The sequence below is a fragment of the Otolemur garnettii genome, unplaced genomic scaffold (assembly GCF_000181295.1).
Source record: "Otolemur garnettii isolate 467f Iridium unplaced genomic scaffold, OtoGar3 scaffold00038, whole genome shotgun sequence".
Lineage (NCBI taxonomy): Eukaryota > Metazoa > Chordata > Mammalia > Primates > Galagidae > Otolemur > Otolemur garnettii.
The window spans coordinates 7,070,823-7,098,375 of NW_003852433.1; the positions used below are offsets into that span (position 1 = coordinate 7,070,823).

The 27,553-nt window shown below is 48.6% G+C and overlaps 2 protein-coding genes across 2 annotated transcripts in view; one reads left to right on the top strand and one right to left on the bottom strand.

Annotated features, from left to right (window-relative positions):
* Positions 1–3,478, bottom strand: part of MMAB (methylmalonic aciduria (cobalamin deficiency) cblB type) — a 19,267-nt gene extending 15,789 nt beyond the window's left edge. The window contains exons 1-2 of the mRNA XM_003789988.3: positions 3,297–3,478; positions 1,598–1,659 (exon numbers count right to left, since the gene is read on the bottom strand). Coding sequence (XP_003790036.2) covers positions 1,598–1,659; positions 3,297–3,412 — 178 coding nt within the window. The 5' untranslated portion in view covers positions 3,413–3,478. The remainder of the gene's footprint in view (positions 1–1,597; positions 1,660–3,296) is intronic.
* A 262-nt stretch (positions 3,479–3,740) lies between these two features.
* Positions 3,741–27,553, top strand: MVK (mevalonate kinase). Its single transcript, XM_003789895.3, has 11 exons — positions 3,741–3,781; positions 4,725–4,864; positions 5,746–5,893; positions 9,702–9,846; positions 11,666–11,821; positions 15,398–15,501; positions 16,133–16,178; positions 20,317–20,407; positions 20,819–20,935; positions 24,454–24,607; positions 25,775–27,553. The coding sequence occupies exons 2-11, from the start codon at positions 4,787–4,789 to the stop codon at positions 25,924–25,926; spliced, it is 1,191 nt and encodes a 396-aa protein (XP_003789943.1). The 5' UTR covers positions 3,741–3,781; positions 4,725–4,786; the 3' UTR covers positions 25,927–27,553.

Sequence of the window (27,553 nt, forward strand, 5' to 3'; positions counted from 1 at the left end):
TTTTTTTTTTTTCTGAGACAAGGTCTCATTCTGTCTCCCAGGCTAAAGTGCTGTAGCATCATAGCTCACAGCAACCTCAAACTCCTGGGCTCAAGTGATCCTCCTGCCTAGCACTCAAGTAGCTGGGACTACAGGTATGCACCACTAGACCTACCTTACTATTTTTTTGTAGAGACGGGTCTCACAATGTTGCTCAGGCTGGCATTTTGACCATTTTTAAGTTTATAGTTCAGTGGCATTAAGTACATCCTATGCATGTCTTTATATTTTTAAGTATACATACATAAAACAATATAACTAGTGATCTACATGACTTTGAACTTCAAAAAATGATAACATATTGACATATTCTTTTGCATTTTTCTTTTTTCTTTTTTTGAGACAAAGTCTCACTTTGTCACTCTCGAGAGAGTGCCATGGCATCACAGCTCACAGCAAGCTCAAATTCTTGGGCTCAAGCAATTCTCTTGTCTCAGTCTTCCAACTAGCTGGGACTACAGGTGCCCGCCACAATGCCCAGCTACTTTTTAGAGATGAGGTCTCGCTCTAACTCAGGCTAGTCTCAAACTTGTGAACTCAGGTGGTCGACCCACCTTGGCTTCCCAGGGTGCTAGGATTATAGGCATGATCCACCATGTCTGGCCCATCTTACTTTTTTCTATACAACACCAAGTTCTGATAGTTTTTGAAATTATCAAAGTAACGTATGCTCATTATAAAAAAATAGACTAGAATAAAAGCATTACTATGAAGCCCTTCTGTTCATTCCCTTCTCCCAGAATTCAATCTTTCTCCCAGGTGACATACTCCAGCAAAACCTTTCAGGCTTGGCTTGGCACCTGTGGCTCAAGTGGCTAAGGCGCCAGCCACATACATCTAAGGTGGCTGGTTCAAATCCAACCAGGGCCTGCCAAACAACAATGATGGCTACAACCAAAAAAAATAGCCAGGTTGTGGTGGGTGCCTGTGGTCCCAGCTACTTGGGAGGTGGAAGCAGGAGACTCACTTGAGCCCAGGAGTTGGAGGTCACTGTGAGCTGTGATGCCACAGCACTCTACCCAGGGGGACAGCTTGAAGCTCTGTCTCAAAAAAATAAAAAACCTTTCAGACTCTTCTACACATGTCACAACATACATATACACACACTTTTTGGCAAATGGATTGTTGTGCAAATTGCTTTTTTCACTTGATATAACTTGGGTGTTTTTCATTTCATATAACACTTCTGTGATGTAAAATGATTTACATGATTTTTAATGGTTGCAAAGAATTGAAAGAGCTTTAAAATGCTGTCTGTCATATGTATTTCTTTCTTTTTTTTTTTTTGTCACCCCCAATAGAGTGCTGTAGTGTCATAGCTCACAGCAACCTCTGACTCTTGGGCTCAAGCAATTCTCTTGCCTCAGCCTCCCAAGTAGCTGGAAGACTGGCTACTTTTAGACATAGGGTCTCGCTCTTGCTCGGGCTGGTCTCAAACCTGTGAACTAAGGCAATCCACCCACCTCAGCCTCCCAGAATGCTAGGATTACAGGTATGAGTGACCACACCCGGCCTGCCATAAGTCTTTCTTTGCATTTTTCACCTGGTCCCACCCTACCTTTGTCTCCTGTTTTGGTGTAGATCTTTGGGCTCTTGGGTGTCTTCACGGAAGGCTGTAGCCTAATGAGAAACAGACATCAAGTGGTGGTGAGTTTCCCTGGCTTCCACAGAGGGGCACCTCCTTCAGTGGGTCTCAGCCTGCTGCTATAAGCTCAGAGGCAGGATTTACCCCTAACTTCTTGGACAGTAATCTCTCTTTTTTTTTTTTTGTCCACTGAGGCATTTTATTTTTAAGCATATATTACATCTCTAGAAAAAGAATCCTAGGATTTTCCTTCCTGTGTGTTTTCTTCTTGCTTCTTCCTGGTCCAATGTCAGCTGAAGTTGTCAGTACAATGAAACCAAACTGGCAGGATAGGAGAAGATGATTCTGCCATTTTTCTGGATCTTTGAGTTGCACATCAAATCTGGGGCTGATCACTCCACACTTGTTTAACCTGTCTGTAAGGTTCACAATAATTTTCCTGCCTCTGTAAGCACTGAAGATTTCAAATTCACAATGTAATCATGCCTTAAGATTCACAGTTAGAAACTGGACAATGATTTTGGAGCACTGCCTCATAAGAACCTGGTGTTTGCCTCTCTTTTTGGCGTTGTTGATGCTCTTAACAGAATCAGCCAGGACGTTCATGAGTATCGTTATAGTAGTATAGAAAGATGGCGGGAAGAGAACAGTAATCTCTTGTTGACATCTTTCCCCTCCATGCTTTCTAGTTGCAAGCCCTTTGAGGGCAGCCTTTGTGTCTTGCCCACACCTATATCTACAGAGCAACTAAGACACTGCACTGTGCAATGTTGATCCTCAATATTTGCTAAAAGTACTGATCACATACTGTAGTCCCTGCACTATGCTAAGGAGATTACAAGCATTATCTCCTGGAATTACGCCTGGAATTTTTCCACACTCCCAAAGGTAAATACTACCTATGACCTTTCTTTTACTGTTGAGGAAAATGTAGTTCACAGAGACTCACTTTCCCAGGTCATCCAGGAAGGAAGAAGCAGGGCTGAGATTCCCACCTGAGACTGTGTGAGAGCACAAAGTGTAACTTCTATCCTACCCAAAACTTTATCCTCTACTAAGCCAAGTCAGGTCCTTTGGGAAGAAAAGAAACCTGGGCCTCCTGCATTCTATGACACTTTATGCATATGCAGAAATAAAGAACTGCCAAATCAAGGTTCAGAAACTAGCATTTTCATGTAACAGCATAACAAATACTGTTTAGAACTGAACATTAAAAAGTGACATTACACGGTTATTCAACAGGAAAATCACTAGATTTACGACCTGCATAAACCCATTAATCTATGGTATTTCTATGGGTTCTGAGGTCTGGGTTGGAGAGCAAGTTTTAAGGTGTATTTGGAAAGCCATCTTCAGATCGTGTTGGTGTATCTGTGTGTCTTGGAGTACAAAATGCTTCAGCGATGGGTCTAAATCCCAGTCGAGAACCCTTCTGGCCCACATGGGAATTGCCCCACCATGTCCCAGGATAGCTGGGTTTCCTTCCAACTAGCCCAAGGAGTTCCTGGTCTCCGGGGCACACGCGGCTCACGTTGTCATGATGACGTCAGGACAGCCAGGGGACGTGACGTAGCGGTTGCCGCGGTGACCTCATGACCATTTGACGTACCCATGGCGACTACACCGCGATTCACGGTAGGTATTTGAGTTACCCTCCCAGCCAGACACTCACCTGTCCCCGTCTTCCACGCCCTGAGGGCCGAGGTTCTGGAAACGGGGATGCAGGAGGCTGCCGGCGCCGAAGCACCCACGCAGGCCTAGGCGGCCTCTCAGTCCCCACACAGCCATGAGCCAGGCCGCTTGAAAAGGGGTGACTCCACCAGGTTCCCGTCCAGGCCCCCGGGTGACTCCACCCACAGCCGGCCGCGCCACCGCTCAGCCGCCATTTTTAATTGGTCCGTAACTCTCGACCCAGGGCGGGAACCTCCCATGTACTTGTTTCCCATTGGTTTATAGAAGGAGTAGGGCGGGAGACCTGGGGCGGGTTGGCTACACCACCTATTGGCCAACATTCAAGCCAATTGGTGAAGGGACTCCCAGATCACGCGCTTTCATTGGGTGGGCGAAAGAGGCCACCTCCCCTGGCGAGGGCGCTCGGGGACTCAGGAGTAGAGAAGCTGCTTGGGCTCAGGCGAAGAGGAGCTGCGGCGGTGACAGGTGAGAAGCCAGGGGCGAGGGACTAGTGGGCTCTAGGTACGAGATCCAGGACGACCCTAAGCCAGGCGACCAGTTTCTCTGGTTCAGTTTCCCCAACTTTGGGAATCCGTCCTGGGAATCCGATGTTGATTCCGGCAACATCGAATCTGACAGATGTGATTTCGAACTTTCGGACCAGCAAGAGAGGCTTCTCCCCTCCTAGCCTGTTTCTCTCCCTAGGAAATGGGGCTCACGACAGTAGTTGGCTCATCCTGCGAATGAGGTCTTAGTATAAGAGGGCAATTTTGCCTAATTTATAAAAATGTAAAATGCATATATCCATAGATCCTGCAAGCCACTTTCTAGAATTCTTGTCTTGCAGAAATCTTTGTTTAAGTGTGCAACACGAGGCATAACAGTTGTTTTCTGCAGCTTGTTTTATAATTGTCACACGTTGGAAACAGCCTAAATGTCCAGGAACGAGTTCTTTCGGGTCTATGATTTCATTTAAATTTCTGCCTTTAACAGAAGTAGTGGTGGTAAAAGCTAAAACCAAGAACAGAGCCAGTAGTAAGTAGCTACCAGTAAGTAATTGAGTGATTGCCATGTGCCAGACACTGCTGTTTCCCTTGCATTAATTTAACCTTCTTAACAACCCACTTGAGGTAGGTAACGTTATTGTGTCCCCATATAAGGTGGGGAAACTGAGGTTCATAGTCATTTAAGTGAGTTAGCTAAGATGACATCACTTGGGAGTGGAAGAGCTGGGATTTGAACCCAGATCTGTCTGATGTGTCCAGGTGATTGCTGCACTGTGCTGCCTTTCTGGTACATAGCAAATGCTGGAAAGTAATTGCCTTTGTTGTTATAATGATGGGCTTGAACTAGGCATTCCCTAAGATCATCAGCCTTCCTGTGGTTACCAAAAAATAAATCAACAAACCAAATAAGGCCTCTTCTACAGGTTCTAACATCTGGGGACCTTTGCTCTTCCGTTGGCTTTTCCTTTCAAGAGTTCCAGGAGCTATGTTGTCAGAAGTCTTGTTGGTGTCTGCTCCAGGGAAAGTCATCCTTCATGGAGAACATGCTGTGGTCCATGGCAAGGTAAAAAGCCTGCAGAGGCTTCAAAGATTGGGCACTACTTCTCCCTGATGCTAATCTTGCAAGGAGGTAAAAGGATTCCCTGAACCAGAGGGAGCAGATTGGAGAGCTGGTCATTTTCTCCTCAGCCAGGCAAGGAAAAGATAGGTCTTTTGTCCACTGAAGGGCTTCTCTGGCCTCACTCTGTATAATAGAGAAAAGATGATGTATAAAGCCCTGCAAGTGGAATAAGATCACCTGGGAAGGGAGCTTCGGTGTAGAAGTACAGAGATTTGAGAACTGAGTTCTGGAGCTCTCAGATGTTTGTGAGCTTAGAAGTTGGAAAGATTTTCTAGCAAAGGAGTCAGAACATGCATTATTTCATTTAACCCTTACACGTACCCTTTTTTTTTTTTTTAAAGGAAAAGAGGTTTATTTGGCTCATTGTTCTGTAGGCTTACACTTACCCTTTAAGGTGCATCCTTTTATTATCCTGTCTTACAGGTGTGGAAACTGAAGCTTAAGAGAGCCTTGGTAGAGCTCAAGAGTGAACCTAAATCTGTTTGAACCTAAAGCTCATACTTTTTCCAACCTCCACACTAACTGCCTAGTATTCCTAACATATTTCTCTTTGAAAAATGATGATTATGGAGAAGTGATTCCTTGGTTTTAAGAACTTCTGAAGTTTTTCATAGAGAAGGCAAATATAAGTGTATGTTAACTCCTAATTGATTGGTATTAGTTATGCCCAGGTTTAGTGGGGAGAGTGTGCCAAGGTTGATTAGCAGTGTCTGCCAAGGACATAGGTGGGAGTGACCTGCATGCTAATATTTGCTTTAGCACATTGGTACTAGCTCCTTTGGTACTCACTGTTGGTCTTACTGCTTTTGTCTTTTATTCTGTAGGTAGCGCTGGCTGTGGCCTTGAACTTGAGAACATTCCTTCGACTTGAACCCCACAACAATGGGAAAGTGGGCCTCAACTTACCAAACATTGGTGTCAAGCAGGTTTGGGATGTGGCGAGTCTTCAGCTGCTGGACACAAGATTTCTGGGTAGGTCCAAGGAGGAGAAACCAGGGGTAGAAAGAGCCTCAGGCCCTAAAGAGAGGATGAAAGGAGGGCAGCTGGGTAGTTATTCTAGGTCAGTGGTTCTAAACCTTCTTAATGCTGTGACCCTTTAATACAGTTCCTCATGTTGTGGTGACCCCCAACCATAAAATTATTTTCGTTGCTACTTCATAACTGTAATTTTGCTACTGTTATGAATTGTAATGTAAATATCTGATATGCAGGATGTATTTTTATTGTTACAAAGGGGTCACGACCTACAGGTTGAGAACCGCTGTTCTAGATGTTTTATACATTTAAGCTTTACATTTAGGTCTATGATCTATTTTGAGTTAATTTTTGTGAAAGGTACAATTTTTGTGTCTAGATTAATTATTTTGCACATGGATATTCAGTTGTTCCAGAACCATTTGTTGAAAAGACTATGTTTTTCCACAGTATGGTGCTTGTTCCTTTGTCAAAGATCAGTTGCCTGTATTTATGTGAGTCTGTTTTGGGGTTGTCTATTCCGTTCCATTGACTACGTTCACCAGTACCACACTGCTTTGATTACTGAAGTCAGGCAATGTCAGTCCTTTCTGCTTCTTCAGTAGGCACCCACTATACTGTTTTTAACAAGGAGAATGAATTGGCATTTTGTATAATTAAATGTTATTTTTTTAAATGGCCAGGTATAGTGTCTCATGCCTCTAATCCCAGGACTTTGGGAAGCCAAGGTGAGACGACGATCACTTGAGGCCAGGAGTTCAAGGGAAGCCTGGGCCAACATAGCATGACCCTGTCTCCAGAAAAAAATTAAATATTAGGCTTGGCGCCTGTAGCTCAGTGGCTAGGGTGCCAACCACATATGCTGGAGCTGGTGGGTTTGAATCCAGCCCGGGCCTGCCAAACAACAATAACAACTACAAGAAAAAAGGAGCCAGGCAGGGTGGCACCTGTGGCTCAGTAAGTAGGGCACTGGCCCTGTATACCAAGGGTGGTGGGTTCAAACCCGGCCCCAGCCAAACTGCAACAAAAAAATAGCTGGGCGTTGTGGCAGGTACCTGTAGTCCCAGCTACTCGAGAGGCTGAGGCAAGAGAATCGCCTAAGCCTAAGAGCTGGAGGTTGCTGTGATCTGTGATGCCACAACACTCTACTGAGGGTGACAAAGTGAGACTCTGTCTCTAAAAAAAAAAAAAGCAGCTGGGCATTGTGGTGGGCACCTGTAGTCCCAGCTACTTGGGAGGCTGAGGTGAGAGAATCACCTAAGCCCAAGAGTTTGAGGTTGCTGTGAGTTGTGACACCATGGCACTCTACCCAGGACCACAGCTTGAGACTCTGTCTCAAAAAAAAAAAAAAAAATTAAAAATTAGCTGATATGAGACTGGAGTCCTAATTACTCGGGAGGCTGAGGCAGGAGGATTGCCTAACCTTAGGAGTTTGAGGTTGCAGTGAGCTGTGATAGTGCCACTGCCCTCCAGGCTGAGCAGCAGAGTAAGACCCTGTCTCTTAAAAATATATATTAAAAATAAAAGAAACTTAAGCTTATTATTGGAAAATACAGCCAATATTGAGCAATTGTAAGTAAAAAAGAAATCACCTATTATTGCCCCTTTTCCTCTAATAATAACTATAGCATTCTGGCATTAATTGTTCTGCATTATTTTCTATAGGTGGGGTAGTCAGATTGATTGGGGTAGGGAAATATCTTGGTTTGTAACTAAAGTTGTGTCAGGCCATGTGCATAAACCATTCATAAATGTGTGTTTTTTTCTTTGGGTGAAGATTGTCTTTACATGCCAGTGTACGCAGACTTGCGTACTGTGCTGATTTGTGATAGCATTGGGATGTTTTATCCACTTGTAAGCAGGCATTTCTTTCCATCAGTGGCACTCCCTGCTCCAGAGCTGGGGTTTGTTTTTTGTTCTCAATTTGCTGTCTCCTTTTTGAGCTACTGCCTGATTATTTGGAGCCATGTTTCTCAGCCAGGGGGGGCAAATGAGAATTCTGGGATTTTTTTTTCCAAATTGGATATGAATCCTGGGTACCTGCTTCCTGCTCCCGCAAAGAGCCACTCCCATATATGGCATCAACCTGGAGTAAGAGTCAAAAATCCTCACTTTAGACTAACCATTTTCAACCCCATTATGCTTTGGCATCACCTGGGAGGGTTTTCTTGTGCTTGTTGCTTTTGTTTTTACCAACACAAATGGATTCCTGGCCCTACCCCTCTTTTAGTGAGAGTTGGTAGTAGTGGGAGGAGTTTTTGAAAGGGGTTCCCAAAAAAAAAAGAAAGGAGTTCCCCTGGATTATTCCAAGAATACCCTCAGTTAAAAGCCACTGCTTTGGAGCATGCATCAGAAAACAGCCAACCAGAGTACCTGGACTTTGCTTTCCATGGTACAGAGGGCTACCCAATTAGGCCAAAAATGGCCCCTGAGAACCAGCTGCTACTTTTATAGTCAGTAGCTCAGGATAGAAACAGGCAGACGTGGTAGAACATGTCTCAGAACACGCCCACTCCCAATGCAGGCCTGGGCAGGTCACTTAACCCTCTGGGCAGTGAGCAGTGACTGAGGCTGTTGTGAGGATCCAGCAGGAGTGAAGGTGAGCACCAGGGCTCTGATGCAGAGCGTAGTATATAGATAAAGGCTTGGTAGTATCCCTCAAGAAGGAAACAAAAAGAATCAGAGCCTTTGGAGACATCGTCTACTAGGTTATGAGGATTTACTATCTTTCTTTCTATGCCCCTTTGCTCTCTCCTAATAGTAAGAAACACAGCGAACATTTATTAGTTATGTGCGTGTGCCAAGCACTGATAAGTGTGTTGACATAGGTTAGTACTCCAGAATTCTCCAGCATCCTCTGGATGTAGATGGTGATACTCATCACTATTATACAGATGTGAAAATTGAGTCAAGGTCAAGTGGCTCAGATCACACAGCTGTTAGTAATACAGAAAGGATTCAGAACTGGCTTTCTCTACATCCCAAAGCCCAGGCTCTTACCAAGTGTTCCATCTCTATCACAGAACTCTGAAAGGTCTGGGGCTTTAGAGTATATCATTAATTAGTTCAACATGTATTTACTGGGCACTTAACAGGTGCTCTGAGGTTTCCTAACCAGGCACACCCAGCACCATTTCCCATTCCCTTAAGAATGTGACTCGAGGCTTGGGCAGTGTTGTTTTAAAGGTAAGCTGATCAGACTTGCTCTGCCTCCTCCGTGTCTCTGAGGAAAGTGCCCAGCCTCATACGTGTCACTGGGAAAAAACCGGCTACCTCACCTTTCTTGCCAAAGCAACATCTCATGTTTACTGGTTTTATTCAAACATCCTATTCTCACTCATTATCTTTTGGTTGGGGAATAACTTAATACTCCCTTTGATTTTGGTTTTGTGTGATAGAACCCAAGCCTTTAATTGTTAAGCTAGCATTGTGTATGTGTGTTCAAACTACTGTTAATTAAGCACTTACTACATGGTCAGGAGCTGTGCTAAAAATGTTACATCTCTTATTTAACTTTTATCTTCATGACAACCCTATGAAGAGGTATTATTGTTATCCTTATACTACAAAGGAGAGAAATTGAAGTTCGGAGAGGTTAAATCACATGCTCAAAGCCACATAGCCAGTAAATGGTACAGTCAGGATTCAAACCTAAGTGTGATTGAAGTCATTGGATGGATCAAACCATAAATTCATGTCTATCCATGCTCTGATTCTAATAACTACTGAATTTTTTGTATTCTGCTGTTTATAAGAGCACCTGAGGCCTCTCACCCACCTGTTTACTTGTTTGCCTGTGGGACAGGACAAGGTGATGTCACAGCACCCACCCCAGAGCAAGTGGAGAAGCTGAAGGAGGTGGCAGGCTTCCCTGACAACTGTACTGTCACCGAGCGCCTGGCTGTGCTGGCCTTCCTTTACTTATACCTGTCCATCTGCCGGAAGCAGAGGTGTGTACATGGTCTGGGGAAGGAGTCCAGATTCAGCCTCCCACGGAGAAATGGGAAGGGTCTCTGTTCCTGCTGCTGCTGGAGAATGCACAGGCTTCCTCATAATGTGCCAGGCCCCCTGCCAGACACTTTATATAAAGCATGCTTTTACCATTCACAGCCAACGCAGGAGAAAGGCACTATGGAGAAAACATAGTTACACCTGGAGGAACCAAGGCTTGGAGATAAAGACACATAAGGCCATGCAGCTAGTTAGCTGAGCTGGGGAGTTAATCTAGTCCACTTTAATCCTAACATTTACATCTTAGCCTCATACATCCTCCAGTTCTCAGCTTCAGTAGAACCAAAGCCAAATTCCATTCTTGGATCCAAGGTGTGGCCCCTCCCACCCCAGGCCTGGGGAGGTAACTTTGTTCCACATCTCACTGGCTCCAGGGAAACCCTTTGATTAGCAGAGTGAAGCTTGTGTTCACTTTACCCTTTGCAATAATAATCTGGGTTATCTGCCTTTGGGGAAGCTGGCTCTGTGACAGGGACAGGACTGTTGAGGTGGTAACACCTGGTGATAGAGAGTGGGAGCTTGAGAGGCAGACTGCATTGTTCAGGCCCTAGCTGTACCCTTTACTAGCATGCTTGAGGTGCTTATCCTTAGCTTCCTTGTCTACAAAATGGGTATAGTAATAGTACCTACCTCACAGTGTAGTTATGAGGGTAAATGAGTTAATTCATCTAAAGCGCTTGGCATGTAGCTTGATAAATGTTAGCTATTATTATTAACAACTTTCCCAGAAAACTATAGGGAGGATTAGAAATACATATAAAATGAGGCTAGCACTATAACTGGATAACTAGCACATACTGAGTCTTCGCTATTTTTTTCTTTTTTGTCCAGAACCCAAAGGGAAATACATCCAAGGGCCACCCTTCCCTTGAGCAGCAGGGTCCAGTGTCTGGGCCCTGTGCTGAGGATCATTTGTAAATGACCTGACACTTTTTATCCAAAGCAGGGATTTTAAATTTGAGAGAGGCGTGTCCCCTTCAGGGGCAGAGGTGTAATTCCAGAATCTTCCAGTCTGGATGGGATGGGCACATGTAATTTCAGTGTTATGATTTTTATGTTTAGAAAATGGGAAAAGTACTTAGTGGAAATGACTGAGCATGAAGTTTTACAGTTCCCACTCGCTTGGGGGAAATACCCTTAAGATGCTATGATTCTGAATTTTCTAGTGATCAAAAGCAGCCCTGTGTTAGACAGGGTTGGGAGATACTGTCTGGTGGAGAGGCCTCCCTGTGAACACACAACTTAGTGCACTGCACTGAGCGGCCGTGGGGGTTAATTGCATGCTGAGGGGACCTGTGAAGAGAGCTAGGGATGGCTGTCAGAGAAAAGTAGCACAGTGGAAGTGACATCTGATTTCTCTGGGGAGTAAAGAGTCATGAGACTGTCGCAGGCAGAGAGCCCAGCCTGTACAGAGCAGGGCCAGAGGAGAGCCCAGGGTGGCAGCGGAGGGGGGAAGAAGGTTGGAGAAAGGGGATAACAGTCTGCCAGGCACTTTTAGGAGGAGCTCTGGTTGAACAGCGCAGTGATTCAGAGGACTATGACACCTGTTTTCTAGTTGTGTCTTTCAGCGTGAGCCCTGTTGTCCACTAGGGACACCACCTTTGGGGTCAGGAAATCCTAAGTGCAAAAAACTAGGCCAATGAGTCAGGCCCCGCCAATGTTGAGCCCTGGGCCTCAGCCCCTGGTTCATTGTTGGCACCTCATTACCACCTCATCTGTCTTCAGGAGAGTCATGTTTGGTGCCCGGGTGTGTTTCAGGGCCCTGCCGAGCCTGGACATCATGGTGTGGTCAGAGCTGCCCACTGGGGCAGGCTTGGGCTCCAGTGCCGCCTACTCGGTGTGTTTGGCAGCTGCCCTCCTGACAGCCTGTGAGGAGATCCGGAACCCACTGAAGGACGGGGATCACGTCGGCAGGTAACCACGGTCCTCAGCCACTCTCCCCACCGTCCTGTGAGGTGAGAGCCGCCATGGTGGCTGTTTTACAGATGAAGAAGCTGAGGCCCAGAAATGGATGGCCGAGGGCTGCACAGCTAGTAAGGGCAGAGTGGGATTTGAACCCAGGCAGCTGGAGTCTAGAACCTCAGCTCTTCTCTCCTGCACTAAGTCAGTTCTGCTCCCCTAGTTTGGCCCCTGTGGGTCCAAGTATTCATGTATGGCAGAGAAAGCTGGAGTTGGGGTGTTGAGGGCAGTGAGTCAGAGGCGCCTTCTCACATCTGCATTCACTCACGGTGTGCCCTTGGCCTGGGCAGTGCACTCCTCAAAGCTTCAGTGTCCCCTTCTGTCATAATACCCAACAGCTTGTTGTTGGGTTGCCCTAAACAGTTGTGCATAAGTGTATAATTTGCCAAGAAATCAATATAACGGGGTGTATCTATTAGATTAGGGTGTCTCTCCTCCTCTGGGTGCTCAGCCTAGTCTTCATGGAGGGCGTGTCACCTCTGTTCACTTGTCACGGTGGAAGACCACATGGGGCAGCGAGGCCTTCGCAACAGGCTTGACCACACACCCTTCCTGTTACTTGGGAACACTCCTTGAGAAACCGCCCTGAGCCTGAGTTTGGTTTAGAATGGAGTTTTTCTACCTGTGGCATGAAAATGCTGCATTTTTCTGTTTGCCCTGGGCCTACTGGCTGCCCACTAGGGTTTCCCTCTCATCCAGAAATTCCTTGTCTAATAGAATTCAGACAGAGCCCAGGGGCTGCTCTGGTCCTTATAGGCTACAGCAGTGGATGCCATTGACGTTGACGTTGTCTCCGTGAGTAACTCCAGAGTTGCTCTGCAAAGCCACCATGTGTGGAGAGAGGCAGAAACTGTGCTTTAAAGGAGTCTGGTAGATGGTGAGAGATTGTATGTAAACATGGTGCCATGCTGCTGCTTCCAGGAAGCTCAGTAAGATTGGCCCATAACAAGCTGCATGGCCCGGGGCAGTCCCTTCTTCCTGGAACTCTACTTCCTCATCTGAAAATTAGGCTTCCCGAGGCCATCAGCCTTGATGGTTGGCAATCCTGTGATAAGATAGTGACTTAGAAGAGTGGCTTCAAGATAGCTGTCATTACTGTGTGCTAATAGCTGGTTATAACCAAGACCAGTGAAGGCCTGGTTTCCGCCGGTCTCCTGAATAGACAGACACACACACAGGCCAGGGAGAGAATGACTGTGTGTACAGGACCATGAGGTCCTTCTCAGACTGCTTCTGAAAACCAGTTCTCCCACCTCCCCTGTAGGCAGTCCCTCCTTCTCAGACCCCAAGCCCTGCTCTGTCCTGCCTCCTCAGTGTTTCTAAGTCACGAAGGACTGGAGCCTGGTCTCCTCTGAAAACACAAATCAGAGCCCCCAGAAGAATGAAGTGTGCACAGAGTAGGAAGAAGACTGGCATTTTTGAGCAGGCTGGGCCCTGGGCTAGGTCAGCCACCTGGGTCACGTTTCCCCCCATTGATGGCTCACTTCTTCTCAGTCACACTGGCACCATTTGGTCCCTGGAAAGGACCAAGCAGCTCTGGTCCAGTTTCAGTGGTTGCACAAGGCAGAAACTCTGGCTGGAATGCTCTCCCCCACACCGTCCCTAGCTGACTGTCCCTTGTCCCTCAGCACCCCCTATCAGAGTGAGGCATACTGCATTTGGCCTGCATTGTTCTTACAGAAGCACCATCACCTTGGACTTAATTAAATATTACAGTGTAACTGTTTGTTGGTAGTTAAATATTGATTGCTTACGGACCTTCATTTTCTCTAATAGACTCCAAGGGACATCTTGTCTGTTTTGTTCCTAGCTGTGAGCTTAGTCATGGGCATATGGTAGCTGCTCAATAAATATTGAACAAATGAGTGAAGGGAATCTTCTTGGCACCATAAAGTTTAATAGTTAAGAACTTGGGCCCCAAGTCTGCAGGTATATTCTGATGTAGAAGTGAGTGATGCTAAAATCTGTAAGAAATAGGATAATAACTGTACCTTCCCTATAGGGTTATTGAGAGAATTGTGAGAGATGGTACATTTGAGAAAGCATTTACCATGGTGAGTGGCACATGCTGCTCAGTGACCAGTGTTAACTTGTTATTAATCATAGCCTCACTGCTATGTGAGTTGCAGGTCCAAAATAATCCTCAATTCACAGATGTGGAAAGAGACCTAGAGAGGGTAAGTGACTGCTCAAGGCTCCATAGTGGTTGAACTGGACTTTAAGTATACCCAGGAGCTGTAATCCCAAGTGGCCTCTTTAGGGAAGAGCACATGCCTTCTCCTGGGCATTATACAAAGCACCTCACAGTAGCCTCTGTGAAGCAGACACTATTTTTTTTTCTTGAGACAGAGTCTCACTTTTACACCCTTGGTAGACTGCAGTGGCGTCATAGCTTACAGCAACTTCAAACTCTTGGGCTCAAGTGATTCTCTTGCCTCAGCCTCCCAAATAGCTGAGACTATAGGTGCCCACCACAATACCTGGCTAATTTTAGAGATGAGGTCTTGTTCTGACTCAGTCTGGTCTCGAACCTCTGAGCTCAGGCAGTCCACCCACTTCAGCCTCTCAGAGTGCTAGGATTACAGGTGTGAGCCACCACTATCCCTAGTTTATGGATGAGAAAACTGAGGGTCAGAGGTGAAGCCATTGCTTGAGGACACCCTGTGAATCAATGGCAGAATGGGGTTCACAACAGGCCCACTGCTTAATCTGTAACTCTGCCACCGAGTCACATCATTCTCAGATGTCACATAATCACCCAAGCCTTCTTCCATTTCATGAGGAAGGGAGTCCCCAGAATTCCCTCCCAAGGAGGCAAAAACTGGGAGCACAGAGTGAGGGAACGGGGCTGATGGCTTCTCCTTGTTCGATACTCATGTGTTTGGGGTCTGTTCACTTGAACCATTTGTGAGCCCACACCTGCTCTGTAGAAAGCAGCAAGGCTGCATGCTTGGGAGAGAGCTAGGAACCTGGCCCACAGGGGTGTCCAGGGCACCCAGAATTCAAATTCATAATGATTGTGCTTTGGACCTACTTGCAGGACCTTGGGAAATTGCCACACTTCTGCTAGCTCTTCTTAAAGGCAGGCTTGGTTCAGGTGCAGGTACTTAGGTAGGTGTCTGTCCTGGTAGTAATTACCAGCTGCTGACTAGACAGCTTGCACAGAGCACTTTGCCAGCATTAGACACTCATGCAACTAGCCGCCAAGGAGGGTGGAGCTACCATTCTCCAGGTGGGCAGAGTGAGGCTCAGAGCGGATAGGTGACGAGCCCAGAGGCACTTAGCTAAGAAGAGGCAAAGTAGGACTGTGGGAAACCAAAGCCTGGTTCTTCCACTGCCCCATGTGGCTTTCAGAGAGAAGGGAGGGTTCAGCGTGGTCTTTAGCTGGAGAGGTTCAGAGGTGTCTTGTTCTTTCTGAGCTCAAAGGCCCAAGCTTCTTTGCCTCTTGGCCTCCATCTATCACAGTCTGTGAGGAGGTGACCTCTGCACCCCCATCACCACCACAGTAAAGATGTACTTCTGTGTCTTCAGGTGGACTGAGCAGGATTTGGAATTAATTAACAAGTGGGCCTTCCAGGGGGAGAGAGTGATTCATGGGAACCCCTCCGGAGTTGACAATGCCATCAGCACATGGGGTAGGTGCTGCCTCGGGTTTGTTTTCTTTTTATCTTTAAAGTTCTTAATATAAGTGTAGATGCCCAGGCACCTGTATTGGTTTGGGATTAATACAATCAATGGATTCTGAAGAAAGCAGCATTTTCCTGTCTGGGCTAGGGTGGAAATGGGAGAAACCCTGGGGCTCTACCTCTTACCCTCTGAGTCAGAACCTCTGGGGTGAGGCTGGAGCCTGGAAACTACAGCTTCCGTGAGCTCCCAGAGGAATTTGCAAGGATAAGCTGCAGAACCATTGCCCTGGAGTTTGCAGACCACAGAAGTGGCCACCCCTAGTGATGGTGATGATGCTTGTGTCCTGGGCCTAGATGCTGAGTCGTGGGCCCTGCCTTTACCAGGTGGCCTGTGGGAATAAAGTTGGGCAGGGGAAGCACCTATGAGCCTATGGCCTGGTGAGAGCGTTCTGGCAGAGCTGAAAGGTTCTTTTTGCCCTCCTGAACCTTTTGTAACTGAAGCTGAGATGAGTAGTTAGGTTGTTTAGCCTGTTGCCTAGATGGGACAAAACTCTAACCCCAACCCAAAGTCCAGCTTCTCTTCCAAGAGACAAAAATCCGTAGCTTTCCCACAGTTCTACTCCACTTGTTCTCTCTTTAGGAGGAGCGCTCCGGTACCAACAAGGGAAGATCTCACCCTTAAAGAGGTAATCTGGGGGTAGAGCCGTGTATTCCAGCATGCCTGCATCACCTCGTCCAGGGGGAGAGTTCTGCATCTTTGGGAAGTACCATCTTTGGGTGTCCCTGGCTTGGCCCTCCCCTGACGTGGCCCTCACTGTCCACTGGCAATGAGAAATGCCTGGCAGTTACTTTTTCCTTCTCCACTTTGGAGAGTTTAGAGGAGAAAGTCATGCATGGCTTCCTTTCCCTTCACCTTCCAAAAAGTGGCTGTGCCCCCCCCCCCACATGTGTCTTGGCTGCTCATTCATTCATTCATCTATTCATTTTGTAAACAAGAATTGATCCCTTTCTGCATTCCTCTTGACACTAGACTAGGGCCTAGGAATGTAAAGATGAATCTTGGGCACAGTTTTCAAGAGCTCTCAGTCTGCTGGGGAGGGGGGAGTGGGTACAGACATGCACACAGAAGTCCCCACAAAACAACGTGACAGTTGCCACGATGGAGGCACCCACAGTGGGCTTATAAGGGGCTCAGAGCGCAAGTGACATTTTGCATTTTTTTGTTTTGTTTTTTAGAGACAGACTCTCACTTTGTCACCCTCAGTAGAGTGCTGTGGCATCACAGCTCACAGCAACTTCAAACTCTTGGGCTTAAGAGATTCTCTTGCCTCAGCCTCCCAAGTAGCTGGGACTACAGGCGCCCGCCACAACACCCAGCTATTTTTTTGTTGTAGTTGTCATGGTTGTTTAGCAGGTCCAAGCCGGGTTTGAACCCGCCGGCCTGGGTGTATGTGGCTGGCACCCTAACCACTGAGCTACAGGCACCGAGCCTCAGTTTGTTTTATGTTTCTACACCCATTTCCTCAGCAGTTCTCAACCTGTGGGTCATGACCCCTTTGTAACAATGAAAATACATCCTGCATATCAGATATTTACATTACAATTCATAACAGTAACAAAAGTACAGTTATGAAGTAGCAAGGAAAATAATTTTATGGTTGGGGGTTACACAACATGAGGAACTGTAGTAAAGGGTCGAGGCATTAGGAAGGTTGAGAACCACTGCTCTAGAGTAATTGGAATCAAGTGCATTTTAAATGTCAACATTCTCTGTTCTATTAGGACCCACAGTGGAAATGTCAGGTACAGGGAATTAAATGTGGCAAGATGGAACCAGGTTTTTTAGTTATTCCCTGAGCCCTGGGCCAAGTTGCCTCATGTCATTTTCCCAGGCCAGCTGGCCAGCTCAGTGAGAGTCCCAGTACTCTCTTACCTTCTTCAGCCAGGGAAGCCCTCTATGCTGATGAGCAGCAGATCCTGGCCCACTGCCCTCACCTGTGGGGCCACTCCGTTGTCACTCAGCATAGTGTGCACAGCACTGTGCCACTGCCTGACCCTCAGGGATCTTCCTGTCCCAGTGCTCTCAGCTTCCTGGAGCCAAGGCTACCTTTCTGAGGCTCCATATCAGGGCTTCTCAATCTAAGCACTATTGACATCTGGGGCTGATCAGTGTCTTCAGACACTGCCCATTGTCTCCTGGTGGGCAATATCATCCTTGTGCCCACGCCTGCTCTCCACAGGAGCCTAGAAACATGGAGCAGCTTCTGCTGGCTGCTCATGGCCTTAACTGCCAGCAGAACCCAGGGAGGGCCCCTTTGCCAGGTGGAGGTCAGACCTGCCAGATGTCCAGAAGCTGTGCAGAACCCGAGTGAATCGAGTGGAGGATTCTGAGACACCTTGGCCTGCTCCCAGGAGTCCATAGTCATAACTATAGTAGTCAGGGAGAAGCATCCACAAAGCTCTGAAGCTGTTCTGGTTGACAGGGAGTGGGGACCTAGATCTGGCTGCAGGTCTGGGAATCGTTAATGGATGTAGTGGCATTTCATTGCTTCTTTGTTTCCAAGAGCCACTTGTGTCCTAAGCACTGGATTAGGCCCTGGAGCTAGAAAGCCATAAGACATGGTCTGGGTACCCTGAGTGTATCAGTGGGGGGAGTCAGGAGATGAATGGCAGAGAGTTTGCAAGGTGGGGGCAGGGGAGGGGCCCGTTGTTAGTACTGTGCTGGGCAGAGGCTCTGGGGTTCATAGGCCCAGGTTTGAATCCAGCCCTGCCATTTGCCAGCTGGGAACTCTCAGTGAGTTGCTCCTCTGAGGCCTCCATCTCCTCATTTATATAATGGGGACCTTGAGCTTGAGGTCAGAAAAGCTATCTATGAGGTGCTTGGCTCTTTGCTAATGAAGTTTATTCATCCAGGCCACAAATCTTGAGCACTATGTGCTGGGCACTAGGGCCTCAGCAGGGAACAAAACAAAGTCCTACCAGCATGGAGCTCACAGTTCTCTGGGAGGAAACGACCAGCACAGAAGTAGCTCTGGGAGAGCAGGCCAGGCAGTCGTAAGTGCCCTTCAGAATCACAGCAAGGCCAGGGACAAGAAAATGAAGGAGCAAGCTGGTGGGATGAGGGAACTAGGGAGCCAACCATGAGGGAACATTTGAGCAGAGACCTGAATGAGATAAAAATGAGTTGTGTGGCCTTCAAGGGCTGGTCCCTAGCAGAGGAAACTGCAAGTGCAAAGGCCCTTAGGCAGGGGGAGCGGCCTGGCATGTGGAGCAGCAGCTTGGAGGTCAGAGGGCTGGGGAGAGGGAGCCTCCAGGGTAGGGAGCGGAGGAGAAGGAGGGGAAAAGGTGGGCAGGCCAGGATCACACAGCACATACAGAAGATAGCCCTGAGTGGTGACCACTTATGTCGTAAGAGCCCTGGGTTTGGTGGCAGGCCTATCTGCAGAGGTCTTGTCTAAGCCAGAGGAAGATGCAGTTCCCAGACTTCTCCCATCCTGGTGGAAGGGAACAAACTGAGCTTTGCTGCTTGCTACAGGGCGTCTCAGCAGATGGCAGGTTCTCTGAGAATCCCGCAGGTCAGACTCCACATTAATCCCACCAATGGCTCAAAGGGGAGCTTTTCCTCTAGACCACCACATGGTGCTTCTCTATAAAAAAATGCATTGTTTGTGAAGTGGATCAAGATGCGGCCTCCCAGAACACTGCCCTTTTGAGGAATGGCTTGTCTTTGAAGGGAAGAGAAAAGCCAAATAGAATGTTCATCTTTTGTAAAGTTGGGGGGGAAAAAAGAGCCAGCCTCCAAGGCTGAGAATCGATATTAATTTCATGGGCTTTTGGGCGGTGAGATAAAGCATGTTTCTGGCAGCCTTTCCCAGCCCTATTGGATTTTACAGTCGTGAACTGTGAAGAGAGAGGGAATCAAGGTGTCAGGGCTCTGCCTGGCTCCAGCTGTCTCAGGCTAGAGCGCATCCAGATGCCCCGCCCACCACCGCCAGGGCCTGCAGCACTGGGAAAGGCAGATTGGAAATGTTGGCTCAAGCCCTCCAAGACAGCTAACCACAAGGACAATTAGGACTGTGACTTTAGGAAGGATTAGACATCCTCTGGGGCAGATGAGGACAGCAGTGTCATTCTGGAGAATTGGCTAGGTGTGGCTATAACCACATGTGGACCAGACTTCTGTTCCCGGCACCATCAAGTAGGGCAAAAATAGGGGGAACTGGCCTCCCTGTGTCATCCTGCAGTGGCCGTCTCAGGGAATAGCTAGCCTGGACATCCGTTCCAGGGCCTGCTGCTTTGTCTTTCTGAAACTCTGGCTCCCCAAGGCGATACACACAACTGAACCCTGGCTCCTCCTGGCACTCTGTATTCTAGCCACTCTGAACTTATAATCCAACGAATGTGCCATGTTCTACCCATGCAGGTTTGCACAGGCTGCTCCACTGGCCAGAACTACTTGTCCTTTGCCCTGGTTAGTTCTTACACATCCCCAGTGTGCAGCTTCTGTGTCATGCCCGGGAAAACCTTCACACACTTTCTCCCCACTTCCCTGGCCCACAGGCCAAGCTGTGCCTAGGTGTCTGGTTGATGCTGAGTGAATGAAGGAGCGACTAAAAAGCCAAGCAAGGGTGTCCAACTGCCTGTGGGCTAAGGTGGAGATATAGCTGTGGACAGTGGCCCCAGTGTCCCCCAACCCTGTGTCACTTGCTGGGACCTCTGCTTCCTCCTCTGTGTCAGGGCAGGGTGGTGTCCTGGATTGCTTCTAGTCCTGAGCCAGCTCCTGTCTTGAGCTCAGCATAGATCTGCCTCCTCTTCACCCCACAGGCCACCGGCTCTCCAGATCCTGCTGACCAACACCAAGGTCCCTCGCAGCACCAAGGCCCTTGTGGCTGGCGTCAGGACTAGGCTGATTAAGGTGCTTCTCCTCTTGAGCAGGTTTCAAGCAGGGCCATGATACTATCGCATTGGGATTTTCAGTGTTTCCCTCTGGTTGCTGGGTTATGGAGGGGCATAATGGGTGGTGGACGTGGGGAATGTTAGAGGAAATGATTTCAGCAGAAAAAGGTAGTACTCTCTGTGCCCACACCCTGGCCAAAGAGTGGGACTGGGATACCTGAAAGGGCAGTGATCAGGTTCATTAGACACGCTGGCATTGCTGCAAGAATCCATCTCCTGAAGTCAAGGGCAGCCAACAAGGCCAAACCCCGGCCTAAGGAGAGGAGGTTTCCCCCGAGAATGGGTGTGGTTATAGGGACACCTCTGCCCCATTGCTAGGGCAGTGATCCTGCCCTCAGGCCTAACCAGCTATTCCTTCCTTTTCTTCCAGTTCCCAGAGATCGTGGCCCCTGTCCTCACCTCCATAGATGCCATCTCCCTGGAGTGCGAGCGCGTGCTGGGAGAGATGGCGGCAGCACCAGCCCCAGAGCAGTACCTCGTGCTGGAAGTAAGAGTCCAACTGCAGGAGCTGGGGCTACTCCGTCCATACCATTTAGGCACTGGCTCCCCAGTTGGACTGTGCTTAGGATCCCCTGGGATCCAAAATGTAGAGGCCAGGCCCTGCCTCTAGCCTCTGTTCTCAGGGTCCCCAGGCTTGGGCCCAGAGTTTGTGTGTGTGCTCACATGCATGTCTTAAGGCCTCTTCCCAGATTATTCTGAGTCAATGAGAGAATATCCCGAAGGAGTTTAGGGCAGTACCTGGCACATAGCAAGTGCTGTAGGCCAGATTTGGGGTCTCACATTTAAGGGGGTCAGGCCCATGTGGTTAGGCAGATATATTGCTGTTAATACAGAGTTCTCTATTGGTCCAGGAGTAATTTCTTACCTGGCCTCCTCTTCCCTGTTATTAGTGCTACCTGCATGTGTTCATTCCACAACCGTTTATCAACTGCCTGATTTGGGCCAGACAGGTTCTAAAAAAAAATTTTTTTTTTTGAGACAGTGTTACTTTGTCACCTTCAGTACAGTGCTGTGGCATTACAACTCAGAGCAACCTTAAACTCTTGGGTTCAGGTGACCCTCTTGCCTCAGCCTCCGGAGTAGCTGGGACTACAGGTGCCTGCCACCAGGCCTGGCTAGTTTTCTTTTTTTTTGAGACAGAGTCTCTGCCCTGGGTAGAATGCCATTGAGTCATAACTCACAGCAACTTCAAACTCTTGGGCTCAAGAGATCCTCTTGCCTCAGCCTCCTAAGTAGCTGGGACCACAGGCGCCCGCCACAATGCCCGGCTATTTTTTGGTTGCAGCTAGTTTTAGAGACAGGGTCTCACTCTTGCTCAAGCTGGTCTCGAACTCACAAGCTCAGGCAATCAACAGCCTTGGCCTCACAGAGTGGTAGGATTACAGACATGAGGCACTGTGCCCAGCCCTAAAATTCTTTTTTCATTATTGTAGCCCCAGCCACCACCATTTGCATAATTTCATTGTAGAAGCTGAGATCTTATATTTGCATTTGGTCAGGGATGTGTCTGAATCCCAGCTCTACCTCCGCCCTCTGTATATCTCATGCTCAGAGGTCCGGTGGGTGACAGACACACAAGTCTGATGCCTAGAGTGCCGCGAGCTCAGTGAGCCAAAGGGCCCAGGCTCCTCCTCCTTGGACAGGGTCCATCTGGCCTGGGGAATATGGACTGCCATTAAAAAGCCATCTGGCTGCCCATAAAGAAGGAGAGGATCAGGCAGCCCCTGGCTGGTGTAGCCATGAGGTAGCTGTCAAGTGCAGATACAGGAGGAGGACCCCTCAAAGGGGCCATGTGTCTATTTCCCCACAGCCCCCAACCCTCTGTGATTTATTACCTGCTTCAGTCATTGCCTGGTGCCTCACTGATCCCTGCAGGCCTTTGAGTCTGCAGCCCCAATACTGAGTGGAAGCTGCTACTAAACCATGCCTTTTACAAATGATCTTTCACTTGATCCTTACCACAACCTACCTGTGAAGTAACCTCCTTATCCCATTTTACAGATGTAAAAACCGAAGCTGAAAGAGAGTGATTTCTGAAGTTATCCAGCTAGTGAGTGGCTGAGCCAGGGGTCAAACTGACTGACTTGCTAATTCCTTTTTTCAACAGATCTTTAGTAAGCACCTACTATGTGCCAGGCGCAGGTCCTCCATCTAATTCCCTCCCCTGACTTTTGTCTCCCTCCCCCGACCTTTGTCTTCCTGGCTCTCCATTCCTTCCACATAGAAGGGAGGAAACACAGTGCCCCTGAGTAGGAAATTAATAATGATAGAGTACTGCCTAAAATATACCCTGTTGAGCCCCTGGAGAATGCCATAGAACAGCACGTTGATTATACATTGTATATATTTTTGGCTGTGGCAGCCACTGAAATGTGCAGCTCAGCTTCTGGACAGCTTTGCACTCAAACTAGTGAGCTGTTCTTCTGTGTCACAACCTGTCATCTGATCCTTGACAGATTTTGGATCAGAATGTGACAGGTGTCTGGAACCTGCCTCAGCAACGTGACACCTGGAGCTCAGGCGCAGAGAGAGGCCCCCAGAAGTCTTCTTTCACATCCAGCCTGCTGGGCTGGTGAAAGGCACCTGGGGCCATCATGCCTGTCTGCTCGTTTGTCAGAAGTGCTGGGGAGGGGGGAAGGCTGTCCCAGGCAGCCCGACCAGCCGTCCCAATGCGGGAGAACAAAGTGGGCCTCAGCAGACATGTCTCAGTGACTGGCAACTGATGGCGTCTGGGCACTTCCAGCACCTTGGAGCAGAACTGTGTCATCAAGCCACACAGCATGAACCCTGCTTGCTCCCCACAGAAGTGGGTGGTGGCAGCAATGCCAAGGGTGCTCTTGAAGGCAGGGTAGGCAGGAGCTTCATGTCAGGCAGACCTGGTTTCCAGTGCCAACTTAGTACCTTACTTGCTTAATGACCTTAGGCAAGTCACTTGCACCTCAGAGCTTCAGTTTCTTCCTCTATAAAATGGGGACGTTGGCAACATATCCATAAAGATATTAATAGCAGCAGAGCACTTATCTCTTGCCAGATGTTGTATAAAAGACTCTTATGATCCCTGTTTACAAGGGGGGAAACAGAACAGAGAAACTTGCCCAAGGACACATGACCAAGAAGGGGCAGAGCTGGGATACAAACCCAGGCTGTCCTGACCCCAGATCCCAGCTTCTTAACTTCCCAAGGGCGATAACCATGGCTGGATTCTCAGCCTCATTGCCCTGGCTTCTTGTGAGCATTTCATAAGTAAAATGTAAATAGCAGGTGCTGGGCAGTGGTAGCTGTTTTATTATTTCATCCACGTATGTCTTGTTTGATCCTTGGAGAGCAGGAGTTTTATTATGCATAATTGAAGAAACCTAGACAAACATTTAGCTGTTTCCCCCACTCATGACCTTGCTAGAAGTATAGCTCAGTTCTTACTCTGAAGTCAGTCTCTGAGGCAGCTGTGTAAGATGGCATATTATTTGAGACTTTCTCTTTCAAATGATAGAAACCCACCACAACTAGGCTTTAACAGAGAAGGAATTTATTGGCTCTTAACTGAGAAGGCTAGAAGTAAATGGTTTCAGGTATAGCTTGATCCAGGGGCTGCAACAATGATCAGGAATTTCTTCATCTTCCATGCAGATAATTTTGGCACACTGTGTCTGAAGTCAACTAGTTCAGAGGCTCCTGTAGAAAGAGACAGAGAAAACAGTGGGAGGGCCCTGAATGGCCCACCTTGGGCGACATACCCATTCATGATCAATCACTAGGGCAAGAGGCTTCTGTGGCCAGCTGTAGAATACTTGCTCACTACTGTGGTGTGAAGGTGAGCTCAGCTCCATCCAAGCCCCGTGGGAAGTTCTGCATGAAGGACAGTGGAGAGAGACAGTACTCCAGGTGTTCAAAGCCATTAGCTGTCTCAAACCAACAGCTGTCAGACAGACAAGCAGACATGCAGGTGAGCATAAGTTCTCAGCCTTGGGCAGGCCAGGTGGGAACAGACCTCACCTTTTCCTCCAGGAGCTCATGGACATGAATCAGCACCACCTGAATGCCCTTGGTGTGGGCCATGCCTCTCTGGACCAGCTCTGCCAGGTGACCTTGGCTCATGGACTGCACAGCAAGCTCACTGGTGCAGGTGGCGGCGGCTGTGGCATCACACTCCTCAAACCAGGTACCCTAGAGGTGGGCCAGGTTGCCAATTTGAGCTTGGATGAGGAGACCACCTGGAGAATTCCCTTGGGAAGAGAAAGTGGCCTATGAACGAGTCTCAGCACTGATGTATGGCCTTATACAAACTAATTAACCTCTCCAGGCCTCATTGGTTAAGAAAGGAGGAGAGCACATAGCTTGCAAGGTTGATGCGCAGATTCAAAGAGAAAAGTTCATTTAGCTCCGTGCAGGGCAGGGCTGTGATAGGCTATTGGGGTCACCTTCACCACCACCTTCTGGCCTGCCAAGCCTCCCACAAACTTGAGAAATAACCAGGGCGTTGTCAGGCTCATGTCTGCACCACCTTCCACTCCTGCCTCTTGACATGGCCAGGATAGGGGTCGATCTTGCTACAAAATGAAAGGGTTTTTTCTTCCTGTTGGGTTTGGGGAAAAGAAGCCTCCTGTGCTAGTAACTGGGGACCCAGCAAGGGGCTCCTGGTGGTGTTTCCCAGCATGCTGTATCAGCCCTCAGGGCTGTTCCTGTCTGCCTCTGTTTCCCTCTGTGCTCTATGTCTCTCATTTTTGGTCTCCCTTCTCTTTATCTCCTCCTCCCTGTTTTTCATCCTTTGCTGTGCAGGAAACCCACCAGTGGCCCCAAGGCATACCGTTCCCTGGGAGTGGTGACTGCCAGGCCTCAGGAGAGGCCACACCCTTACTTCAGCAGACCCTGACTGTTGGTTGCTTGTTCAGGGTCCATGATGATGCTGAGAGTTGCCATTTGGGGGATGTTCCCAGTGTACCAGGTGCCATGCCGGGCACTTCATTGGCATTATCCCACTTAAGCCTCATAGGAACTTCAGAGTGGTGGGTACTATTAGCCCCTTTGGTAGATGAGAAGACTGAGGCTCAGAGAGGGAAACTCACAGCAAGGCCACATGAGAGAACCCATGTTTCTAACTGTAGCTTCATAAACCCCCAGGGAGGTGAAGGTGTAAGGCTCGGCATTGCAGTACCTGCAGGGGCTGTTAGGAGCGTCTTTGTGCCTCCCAGACCTGTTGGCTCGGGTGGGGTCACAGCAGAAAGGTACAACAGGAAGACCTGTACCCTAGGCCTTTTCTTTGAATGAGACAAATTTTCCCAAAAGGAGCAGACAGTTGTCACTGGTGACCTGCCTTCCTTCCCCCCAGGTCTGGCACGGCCAAAAGTGGAGGCCACAAAGCAAGCACTGACCAGCTGTGGGTTTGACTGCTGGGAAACTAGCATTGGTGCCCCTGGAGTCTCCATTCACTCAGCTGCCTCTCTGGACAGCCCTGTCCGGCAAGCCCTGGATGGCCTCTGAAATGAACCTGTGATGCTGCTACACCACCAAGAGCCCCATTCTCGATTATTCTAGGGGCTGGATTTAGCCTCCGTGCTGTCCAGTGGGTGCCTAGCTCCTCTGTGATGCCTTTTCTGCTGGCCATGGCTCCAGTCACAGTGGTGGGACTTGAGTCTGCCCTGGGCTGGGCTGCCAGAGCACTCAGCATCCTCTCGAGCCAGCCAGACAGTGGGGCCCAGTGGGGTCTTCTGAGACTTCAGACCTGAGACATGAGGAGGTTCCACATCTTCCCTGAAGCTCCCAAAGACCTATCTGCTTTGGGCCCCTCTACCTCCACCTGCAGACTCGCTGGCCCGTATGGATGGATGTCCGACTGCTGAAGCAGGGTGCCTGCTCTCTCCCTCTGCCTCGACCCTTCACCTGACTCTCCAGGGCTAGGCACCTCCACCTCCTCCAGGAAGCCTTCTCTGACCCCTGCCCGGCTGACCCCTGCTGCACTTCCCTCCTGTGTTATCTGCCATCTTGTCTGACTTGTCCAGTACTTTCCATGCCTGCCCTTCTGCCCAGTTTGCTGGGGCTACCCCAGGGACTGCCTGGGTGGTGGCCTTTGCCTTCTGTCCTCTAGCCTGAGGGGTGGCTACATGAAGGCAGGGTCAATGTGCAGTTTCTTCCAGTCTGCACCTGAGGGTTTGGCAGAAAAGATGGCGCAGAAGGAATAAAAAGATTTTGAATAAACAGCACTTTACTCCATGTGCAGAAAGACAGGGGCTGCGTAGACTCCAGCCCATCATGCCTGCCCCTGTCGTCCCCTCTCCAGCTACTTTCTTGGTGGACCTCTTCTGCAATTGAAGGAATTAAGGGCTTTGGGTCACTGTGTGTGTCTCAGGGATAGGGTGGTTTTCCCAGATGGCCCTTCCTATATAGGGCTCAGAACACATATGCCAGGACAATGCTCTCAGGCCATCAGCACAACCACAGGCTGCTTCTCCAGAAGGGAAATGTAGAACTTCTTAGCATCTGGAATCACAGGAACCTGGTAATGCACAGACTTTTGTAAACAGAAAGCTGCAGTAGCTCCTGGGACGTTCCTTTCTGAAATTAACTGGCCAGGTGGAGAAAACAGACTCTTGATGTTCATTGCCTCAGTGCTTTCATGTTGCTGGTCAAGCTGGCTCATTCTGAAATGGTGGGATCCACTGGGAAACCTGTGTAGGTATTGCTTTGTCAACAGAACCTCTGGGAGCCACAGGTCTGCCAGAGGCAGGGTAGAAAGGTGGGGGCGGGGCAGAGATTGCAGGTTTTGGTTAAAATGGCTTAGTGCGCGTCTGCCCTTGGCCACTAGGGGGCAGCTGGTGCCTTTCCCAGTTGACGTCTTCGGGGAGGATGGGAGTGAGCCGTCTGGAGCTAAAGAGTGGAGACCGACCTCCATCCCTATTCCCAGGCGCCTCTCTGGGCCTGCCTGGGGTTACTGCCAGGCACAGGGGAACAAGAGGAAGGACACCTGCCCCAGCATCACTGATGGCAGTTCCCTGCCCCTGCCCTTTAAAACACAATGCATAAAACAACAATATTAATACAGAGCTCTCAGCAGAGGACAAGCACTATTTTCAGTCCTGTACATATGTCATCTCTGAATCTCTTCCCCAAC